This window comes from Branchiostoma belcheri, unplaced genomic scaffold (assembly GCF_001625305.1).
Source record: "Branchiostoma belcheri isolate BF01 breed outbred unplaced genomic scaffold, Haploidv18h27 scaffold218, whole genome shotgun sequence".
Taxonomy (NCBI): Eukaryota; Metazoa; Chordata; class Leptocardii; order Amphioxiformes; family Branchiostomatidae; genus Branchiostoma; species Branchiostoma belcheri.
The window spans coordinates 89031-98878 of record NW_017803691.1 but is presented as its reverse complement, the minus strand read 5'-3'; the positions used below and the strand labels follow the sequence as shown (position 1 = coordinate 98878).

At 45.6% G+C, this 9848-nt stretch overlaps 3 protein-coding genes across 3 annotated transcripts in view; 1 reads left to right on the top strand and 2 right to left on the bottom strand.

Annotated features, from left to right (window-relative positions):
- Positions 1–874: 874 nt before the first annotated feature.
- LOC109470047 lies at positions 875–3093 on the bottom strand. The gene has a single exon (XM_019768825.1). It carries the CDS (start codon positions 2826–2828, stop codon positions 1608–1610), a length of 1221 nt encoding a protein of 406 aa, XP_019624384.1. The 5' UTR covers positions 2829–3093; the 3' UTR covers positions 875–1607.
- A 76-nt stretch (positions 3094–3169) lies between these two features.
- LOC109470044 (sperm mitochondrial-associated cysteine-rich protein-like) lies at positions 3170–3844 on the bottom strand. Its single transcript, XM_019768821.1, has 2 exons — positions 3829–3844; positions 3170–3669 (listed from the first exon to the last, which is right to left on the bottom strand). Exons 1-2 carry the CDS (start codon positions 3842–3844, stop codon positions 3170–3172), a joined length of 516 nt encoding a protein of 171 aa, XP_019624380.1.
- An 869-nt stretch (positions 3845–4713) lies between these two features.
- Positions 4714–9848, top strand: part of LOC109470043 — an 11673-nt gene continuing 6538 nt past the window's right edge. Inside the window, exons 1-6 of the mRNA XM_019768820.1 lie at positions 4714–4818; positions 6764–7377; positions 7760–7820; positions 8346–8563; positions 8941–9331; positions 9684–9687. Of these exons, the coding sequence (XP_019624379.1) occupies positions 4752–4818; positions 6764–7377; positions 7760–7820; positions 8346–8563; positions 8941–9331; positions 9684–9687 (1355 nt within the window). The 5' untranslated portion in view covers positions 4714–4751. The remainder of the gene's footprint in view (positions 4819–6763; positions 7378–7759; positions 7821–8345; positions 8564–8940; positions 9332–9683; positions 9688–9848) is intronic.

Sequence of the window (9848 nt, the reverse complement as noted above, 5' to 3'; positions counted from 1 at the left end):
GAAGGGCGTGATGTCGATCACCGGATCAGGAAAGGCATTGACGGAATTTTTTTTCACAAAAAATTTCCAGCTGACTAAAGCCCTGGTTTGAGACCACCATAAGGCTCTAAGAGTAGCAGAGATTAGTACAGGGGCCTATGGATGAAAGAAAAAAACATGTAGCATTTAGGAATGAATAGCCAACAGGTAGTGTGTCTATATTCGGGCATTTCTTGGCCTTATTAACAATGGGAGGGGGGATAGAATTAAGTAAGCTCGTTTTTATTAATACACATCCATTAGAGGTGTTACCCCTGTAATGAGTATAGTGTGGGAAAGATAAAGGCAATATAGTAATTCACACCCTAATACACATCGCAAAGCGTTAATACACAATTCACACCCCAATACACATCACAAAGTGTTAATACACAATCACATTAAGTAATTCACACCCCAATACACATCGCAAAGTGTGAATACACAATCACATAAGTGTGAATACACATACCACAATACACATACACAATACACATAATCCTCGACCGTGTCTATTTCGACCGTGTCTATTTCGACCGTGTCTATTTCGACCGTGTCTATTTCGACCGTGTCTATTTCGACCGTGTCTATTTCGACCGTGTTTATTTCGACCGGGTTAATTCTCGACCGTTGATATGGGTCGACAAATTCTCGACCGTTGATAACCGTTACGATCGTAGATATCGTTCAAAACGGTTGAATAATCACCGAGCGGTTTAATCGCCACATGCCCGCGCACGTAAAATGGCGTCGTTGCACAACTAGCGCGGCGAGCAGACAAAGTTAAAAGTTGGGCCGTAAACTACACATTAGCCAGCCAATCAGCGGGTTGACTGCTTTTTTTATGTTCGAGGCTAGAACCCGGGTCCCGTACCTGTTCAGATGATAGCCATCTGTGGTGTACAGTGATTTGTTTATTGTTCCATTTTTAGTCAGGTTACTGTTGTCCGCAAGGTGCACGTAGCTCGTCTCTTCTGCTACAACTTGTAGGAACGAGTTCACGTTGTCTCCTATCGCCTGAAGTTCACGGTCGTCTCTCGGTGGGATTGAAGACAGGACCAGGGGAGTATGCGGAAACTTGTCGTGGGACAATTCGATCAGCTTTCGGAAACCTTCGGATACCTTTGTAGAGTCCCTCATGTCACGTGCATCGTTGGTTCCAACATGGAAGAAGATTACTCTCGGGGCCGGTATGGGTGCACTTTCAATGTACGCTGTGGCTTGTGTCAGGTTGAATGTTAAGTCTTTTTGGATATTCTTGTCAGGATAAAGAATATCTGTTTGGATAGCTCTTGTGTTGGAATCACCAAGGATTAGCATGTCCAGTGGCGCTTCATTGTTTTGTAGATTTTGTTGTGTTGTGACTTTTGGGCGGTCGCTTGGCACGCCAGCAGGCTGTTTTGTTCCTGATGCATAATAGTCTGCTCACCTCTTCTCACTTCTCTGTGCGCCTTTGTTGCGTCGGGATTCGCAAAGGTCTTCGTTGTTATTGCTGTGGTTTGCGCTTTCATGTGAAGTTTCCAAGATGGTGTCGGATTTGTCATGATTTGCATCGAGCACCTGGAATCTGTTCTGTACAGTGATGGTTGCTACTTCACGTAACAATTTGTAGGCGTGATCTGAGTCATCCGTCGTTTGGGTTTCCACCGAGTTCGCCTGACGTTTCTGACTGGTCGTTCGGCTTTACGCATTACCGTACACAACCTCTCATGTCTCATTTCCAGAGATTTGACTTTGAGTTCAAGCTCGTGCATGTTTTTCTCCAGACGAGCTATGTCCGACAGAAGTCTGTCCTTCACTTCAGCAGAAATACCGACACATGTATGGGGCCGCTCGCATGATTTTACTCTGGTTTCGATTGCGGAGAGTTTTTGCAACACCGAATCTTCAAACACTTTTCTGTCTGTGATACTTTCTGCAAGACACGTTTCGAGTTTGGCCACACTCTCCTGAACAATAGAGTAATTAGAGGTGACACTCTCGTGCGCCATCTTGGAATCTTTGTCATCTGTGGTTTCAACAAGGACATTGGTTTCAGTTTGACTTTCGCTTTCAGGACCATTAATATGGTTGCTGTTGACATCCACTACATCCTTAGGTACTGTGTTACAGTCACAAGTGTCTGACTCTACCGGTTGGTCACATGTAGGACAGGGCGGGAGGGGTACGACTGAATCCGCCGGTGTAGAGTGGGGTTCCGGCATCGACGCTTGTACGTGAGTTGCGGCGTTGTCAGGACTGTTATTAGAAGTGGGATTAATGGAGTTCATGAGTTCTGGGTAAACTTCAGCAAGCCACAGGAGATACGCGGAACCTTGGATCAGTAGCTTATGAGTTGACTCGTAGAATTTGATGCTGACCGATCCGAGAACTTGGCGCGACTTGGTGTCTAGAAACGATGTCTTGATCTGTTGACCGTTCTTCCCTCCGTCCATCGCTTGAGTGTCATAGTGTTTCTCGCAAGTCGTAAGCCAGGTTTTTGTTAGGTTTTGAGGTAGAAAGATGGTGACGCTTTGCTCGTTGAACTTTACTTGATAGCCAGTTCTTTGTCTGTTGATCTTGGGGGTGTTTGAAGCAGGAGAGCCAGCGTCATATTGTTTTCTTCGGGATTCGTCTGACAGAACAACAAAGGCCTTGCTTACCTCCCGATATCTTGTCTCAGCTTTCTTGAAGAGGGGACCCTTTTTGTTGAGTTTTGAAGCATTTTCGTAGCTGTTGACTTCTTTCTTGTAAGCTTCGACGATATCTCCTTGACTGGCGTTGTATTCGACTCCTAGTATGTGATAGAGATCGCCGCTGTCTTTCGTCATGGCGTCCGGCAAGGGTTCGCTTGGATCTTGTCGGATGCGCTAAAACTTGGCTAAACTTGACCTAAAAGATCTAGAAATATCCTCAAGTATAGAGGTGATAGGATTGACTAACTTTGCAAACACTTAGAAGGAACTATTTCATAGGAACTACTAGGAAAGACGCAATATATGACTTTTCAGCAGGAGCGTGGCATTGCGCGTCCTACCTCGGCCGCCATCTTGGATCAATGGAATGAGCCATCATCATCATCATCATCAATCATCCTCCGAAGAGGTGGAGCATACAAAGTGAGCCCTTCCCGTGATAAATGTCATAAAATGACTACTAAATTGTCAAATTCTCAGATTAATTGACCGATCCCGAAGCCACGCCCCCTTAGCAACGCCATAGCAACTCGAACACCTCGGGCAAAGTAGGTGCGGGAAGGGCTGCGCAGGCCGCCGCCGCCAGAACGATAGTTCAGCTTCGGGCCGCACGGTCTCAGCTCCGGTCCGCACGGTCTCAGCTCCGTTCCGCACGGTCTCAGCTCCGGTCCGCACGGTCTCAGCTCCGGGCCGCACGGTCTCAGCTCCGTTCCGCACGGTCTCAGCTCCGGGCCGCACGGTCTCAGCTCCGGTCCGCACGGTCTCAGCTCCGGTCCGCACGGTCTCAGCTCCGGTCCGCACGGTCTCAGCTCCGGTCCGCACGGTCTCAGCTCCGATAAGCACGGTCTCAGCTCCGGTCCGCACGGTCTCAGCTCCGGGCCGCACGGTCTCAGCTCCGGGCCGCACGGTCTCAGCTCCGGGCCGCACGGTCTCAGCTCCGGTACGCACGGTCTCAGCTCCGGTACGCACGGTCCAGCTACAGTTCGTACGGTTCAGCTCCAGTCCACACAACAGCAAAATCGTCTCAAAAACGACCAAAAAAGTTAGAAATATTGCCCATTTTAAGACAATTCCTGGACAATATGCAAAATTTTATAGCGCCGTATTGGGTTAACATGTTCGCCCATCCTCTGACCGAGTTTGACGGCCATAGACCCGCTACTTTTCGAGATAACTATTAATGATTCCAGGTCTTGATAAAATTACCATTAAATGTTTAAGCCCCTGAAATTTATAATAAGTTCGTATATGGCGTCAATAAGTCAACGATATGGCAAACGTCTACACTGACATCTGTTCTACATGTGATGAAAAATGAAGATTAACTCGATCGAATCGAGAAACGCTAAACTAAGCTTATAGATAAGGTCCTTTCCTACATAAGTAAACTTGAAAAATTCAGTTATACTTAAAACCCGGAGTATCTACCTATTAAGTGTTACATTGAGCGGGAAGGACTGAAAAGGGAGGCACGACGGGGCTAATGAAGTACAAGAGTTAACAAAATAGGCTGCTAGCTATATGACCGGCCAGTGAAATTGGTCTCTATATGGATAGGGGGCTTCAGGACGTTTCAGCTTTCTGACTTTGATCCAAAAGCGGACCATGAGAGTAACGCATTGATAATGATAACTAAAGATCCAGAGTATCAGCTAAACATATGGGAATTTCAAACCTCCCGTCCCTTTACATACAGAGAGAATGTCTACTAGTATTTGATAATGAAGCAATTTACAGATTGATGTTGCTCATCCTTTCCCTACGTTTGCGAATCTCTGGCTTACTCCCTTTCGCTCCGTTTTGTAAAAAACAGAGTCAAATCTAGAATCCAGTATGAAGATTCTTTATATTTTGATGTACTTCACCTAACCCAAGCAAGAGCTCGAGATTCTAGACACGTATGTGTATGTCGGATCAGTAACTTTGACCGGGATGCTAGTCAAAATTTAAATACCAATCACTAACAAATGACAGTCCCGTAGTCTGACTTGCCTTCCAATCTGTTATTTTCTTCAGGTGACACTCTTAGGTCTGGTCTTCGCACTTCTGTGAACAAAGATGAAGAGCATGCACCTGAAGTTCTTCACCTTGGTGTTTTTGGGTCTTTGCTCCTCTGGAGTGACTGGTAAGAATTGCCTTCTATATTTCTTGGCTGTATACAGTTGCTAATTCTATATGGACTTATTTACACGCTCAGTGCGCGCAAGTTCATGTTATGCGTTGATTATGACAAAAAAATACAAGTTTTGTTCAGATTTTTTTGTGGAAACAAGTGACAGGAAAATGGGGGCATCTCAGCTTCACTTGTGTTTTATATGTTGGATAGCTGTCTCGGTCTTTCCAATATGTGAAAAGTGTCTATTTACCAACTACTACAAATCCCTGCTACTTTTAGCGCACTGAGGTTTCACACGCCAGGTTTCTTGTTGTGTTGCTTTCATAATAAATGCTTCTGCTGTTGTTTTTAAGCATGTTGTGATTACAGCATCGTAGGCATATTTATGTTTACTCCATTTAGTTTCGGCCATTATCAGCACATCACGCGTACGATGGAAGTTTTCTTAATTATCGGAAATAAACGTACATATAACTTACCACTTCCTGACACATACTGGACAAAGCGTTCTTACGTGCGGTGTTCTATTGGTCGGCTCGAATTCGAAGAAAGTTGGAACGTTTTCTTTTAAATATCGGAGGGTGCAATCGGTTGTTTACACCTGGAAATAAAACACTTTTTCACATTTTCCCCCTTTTTTGTCACACCTGGAACTTTTGTCTACATGTATATGTGAGGGTGTGTTCCGTGTTGGGCCGTCAGTACAGTTATTTATGACATGATGACACCGACTTAGAAATTGCTTGTGTCGGAAGATTGGTAAAAATACAAGTTTTGGGGCCTCGATCCACTCGGGGAGAAACAAAATGACCTATCGATAGAGCCGCAATCATTACAATAAACGGGGTTAAAAGAAGCTAGTACATGCTACATAATTTTCTTTGCTCTTTCCGATGGGACGGATACAACGAAATTCAATGGTGGTCATTTTACCGATTAAATTTACATATCGAAATTCGACCGTGGCCAGTTTACGAGAAAAGTTTTGAAACATTCGGCTGGCACAGCCAAACCGTGGTTACTAACCATGGTTGGCGGGAGTTCGGCTAGCGTTAACGCGTTCGGAAGGCCAATTTCATGAATGTGTGACAGGGGCCGCCCTAAAGCCTGAAGCTTATAAGTCCAGCTTTCATTGCAAAGCATATTTGTGCTTAATGGTCCCCCGATTCTGCAAATTTTCATTCGGGACATGGTTGGAATATGGTTCGAAAGAAGTCGGCAGTCTTCGGCTAGGAGTCAGCTGATTGGAAGTAGGTTGGCAAGCATTCTGGGTTGGTTTCAGGATTGTTCTCGGAATGGTTCCGAAATGGTTAGGACCTGGTCGTCGCGGAAGATAGGCATGGCCTAAATCTGATCAGACTGCTTCCGAACACCGGACAACCTGTTCGGCTAGGGTACGGACAATGGATACCGGCGGCCAACATAAGGTCCCCTTGCCCAACCGAATCTGCTTGGAGATTATGATCAGGGGCTATGGTTTCTTCCGGAATTCTGCAGAGGAGGTGTCGCAGGAGCGTTTCGTATTGCGAATAGTTCTGCGAAATTCACTCAATTTCTGCGAAAGGTCCGCAAATTTCTGCTGGCCCGGGCATACCGCACGGGTCTGCGGGATATACCGCACAGTTTTTCGTGATATGACATATGCCGTGTAGTTGTGCGGGATATGTCGTACAGTTTTGCGGGATATACCGCACAGTTTTGCGTGATACGCCGTACAGTTTTGCGGGATATGGCGCACAGTTTTGCAGGATATACCGCACAGTTTTGTGAGACATACCAGGCTGTACAGTTCTGGGGGATATAGCGCACAGCTCTGTGATACATATCATACAGTTCTGCTGGATATACCGCTCAGTTGTGTGAGACAACCGCACGATTTATTCAGTCTGCAAAAGAAGTCTGGTGGGGACTAAGACTTTTCCACGCCAGTCTGCTAGTTGTGTTATTATTACAGACACCGATGCAGACACTGACGGAGAAATGGAAGACACGGAAGGGACCGATTTAGTCACCGAAGACGCTGATGAAGACACCGAGGGCACCGATGGAGACACCGGCGACGCTGGTGAAGACACCAAGGACACTGATGGAGACACCGAAGACGCTGATGGAGACAATGAGGGCACCGATGGAGACACCGAGGACGCAAATGGAGACAACAAGGACACTGATGGAGACACCGAGGGCACCGATGGAGACACCGGAGACGCTAATGGAGACACCGAGGGCACCGATGGAGACACCGGAGACGCTGATGAAGACACCGAGGGCACCGATGGAGACACCGGAGACGCTAATGGAGACACCGAGGGCACCGATGGAGACACCGAAGACGCTGATGGAGACAATGAGGGCACCGATGGAGACACCGAGGACGCAAATGGAGACAACGAGGACGCAAATGGAGACACCGAGGGCACCGGTGGAGACACCGGAGACGCTAATGGAGACACCAAGGGCACCGATGGAGACACCCGAGACGCTGATGTGTCGTCAACAGGAGCAACAGAAAAGAGAGGACAAGATGCTGAGGACCTCGAAAATCTCGTAAGGACCTCAATTGAAATGGTTTGTACTATCTATTTGTGTCAATGGGTGTTTACATCTGTCCTCTAGGCAAGCTGTATTTACACAGATATCCTGAAGTCTACCAGCCTAGTCCGGAAATCTACGTACAAGGGCATGTAGGATGCTTCCAGGGCTAGCTTTTTTCGTCACTACTGACAGATCGTTAACATATTACCTTCTGTCCTATGCTTGATGTATTCTCTGCATTAACCAATTTATGAAAATCCAATACAGTATGTAAAGACATACAGTATGTAGTCTGAAAATGTTTCCGCATCTGCGTCCACCAGTAATGAGAGAAAAAGAAAGAAAAGAAAGTGTGTGTGAGAGAGAGAGAGAGAGAGAGAGACTAGACAGCTAACTCGTCTTTTAAATTATACAGAAAAGAGGAAGAGGCGCTAGTGCTGATGAGCTATCCTTTCAGAGCCGCCGTCAAAATAGCGGTAAGTCCTCTAATTTTCTGATTTATTTAATGGTAGATTTCCACGCACACATCATCTTGCCTTTTCTGGCAAGAAAGAATCGGACTTTCCACGCTTGTTGATTGCATAATGTTGAAGGAGAGAAGGATTTGCGCTCCTCCGCGGCAAAAACTCCCTCGGCAGCTAATCGTCCTTCGCGGCGGCATAATACTCGCGTCGTTCACAGAAAAAAATAACGACGACGCCCAATAAGACTTCAAAAGAGGCTAGATATGGAAGCAGTCCATTTAAGAATGGGGAGGGAGATGGAGTGAAATATGATGTATTTCCTCCGGAGTAAATGATTGGCTTTCTCGTTTTACATGATTGTATTTTCTTTTCTAAATCTGTCCTATTTCACCAACAATGAAAGATGCTACCATTGATGTCACTCGGCCGGCGCGGCACTGTACTTCTTTACTTTGAATCTTGCAGATTGCGATTTAAAGCTGTAGAGTTCTTGATGACTTCCAAACCACATTGTCACATGTCTTCAACCTGTGTTAGTTGTACCAGGCGACTCACAGAAGATCATCTTCCCCGGTCCAAGAAGCATTGATGACTATGCCAGGATGGAGACCACATTGTCTGAGGACTTAACCAGCTTTACCCTCTGTGTGCACATGCGCTCCAACTTGGTCTCCAGCATGATCAGCTTGGTCAGCTACGCAGTGCCAGAACACAGCAACGAGCTGCTCTTTTATGGATTTAAGGGTGGATTTACAGTAAGTAAAGTCATTTTTGATATTAAGCTTCTGCTGTCTATTGCTTGCTTATGCTGGATATGTGTGTAAACTATGTGCAAGTATGTCCTGATATATAGTTTAGTCAAGCACAAGAATTTATTTTCTCATGAAAAAAACAAAATTTTGACTAGGATGAAAGGGAAATAAAACAACCTAAAAAAAAATTAAAGGCCTGCATTAAACAAAAATGAGGAAAAAGCTAGTCGTATTTGCCCACTTTACCTCCGTGCGAAATTTCAGTTTAACGAAATGGCAGGAGACGACATGGGAGAAAACAGATGTTTCATCCATACCATGGTACAAAGTGAACTAGATATTTTAAAATCTTTTGGCTCATGTCATTTTTTTGCATTCAGTTACACATCCAAAGCAAAATCCAAATGGCAGACCTACCAGTTTGGGACGGTGAGTGGCACACCATATGTACTACCTGGCGCAGCAGTGATGGAGCCTGGCAGCTGTACGCTGACGGCGTGCTGAGGGATTCGGGTTCCGGGTTCAAAGTGGGAGGAAGAGTGCGCAGAGGCGGAACATGGATCCTCGGTCAGGACCAAGACGAAGTCGGGGGAGGATTTAACGCAAAACAGGCCTTCACCGGAGAGCTGTCGGAAGTGAACCTATGGGACCGCGTGCTGTCTCCAGCAGAAATAGCAGCGGACTGTAGTTACCATGGCAACGTGATTGACTGGGATACAACTAACATTGCAGTCTTCGGACAGACCAGCAGGGCTGAGTATCATCAATGCGGTAAGTCGAACATGTTTATTGACATATGATGTTCTTTACCGCTTTACAGGACCTGCACAGGTATGGGGACCCTTGAATGTGTCTTACACAAGCTTTTCAGAACCAAGGAAAAGCCCTGTCACACTATTCCATACTACTTTTTTCTAATGTACGCAATTTTGAACTAAAACACTAATGAAAATTAGTGCAACTGCACGTATAGTTTTGATGATTTAAGGAAACCTGGCAAAAAGTAGGTATGATGAAAGTACCTGTGATATATGCTTGTAAAAATTATGCCTGGTAAAGCACATGACGTTTACATATTTCTAAAGTGGTTCATGCTGAGAATTTCATACTTATGGCATTGGAGGCATGTAAGTTTTATGTACGTAACGTATCAATACGTGACGCCTGTCACTTCCACTGCTACATGCAATTCCTGGCCAACCTGAATACACATGGATAGCTAGTTCCTGAAGCTTGATGTGACAGTTCAAATTGCGATCGTCTTGATTTGGCCTCACATTACTCTTAG

What these genes read in the sequence shown, in the direction of transcription:
- LOC109470047 (XM_019768825.1), bottom strand. Translation starts at nt 2,828, where the DNA reads ATGACGAAAGACAGCGGCGATCTCTATCACATACTAGGAGTCGAATAC.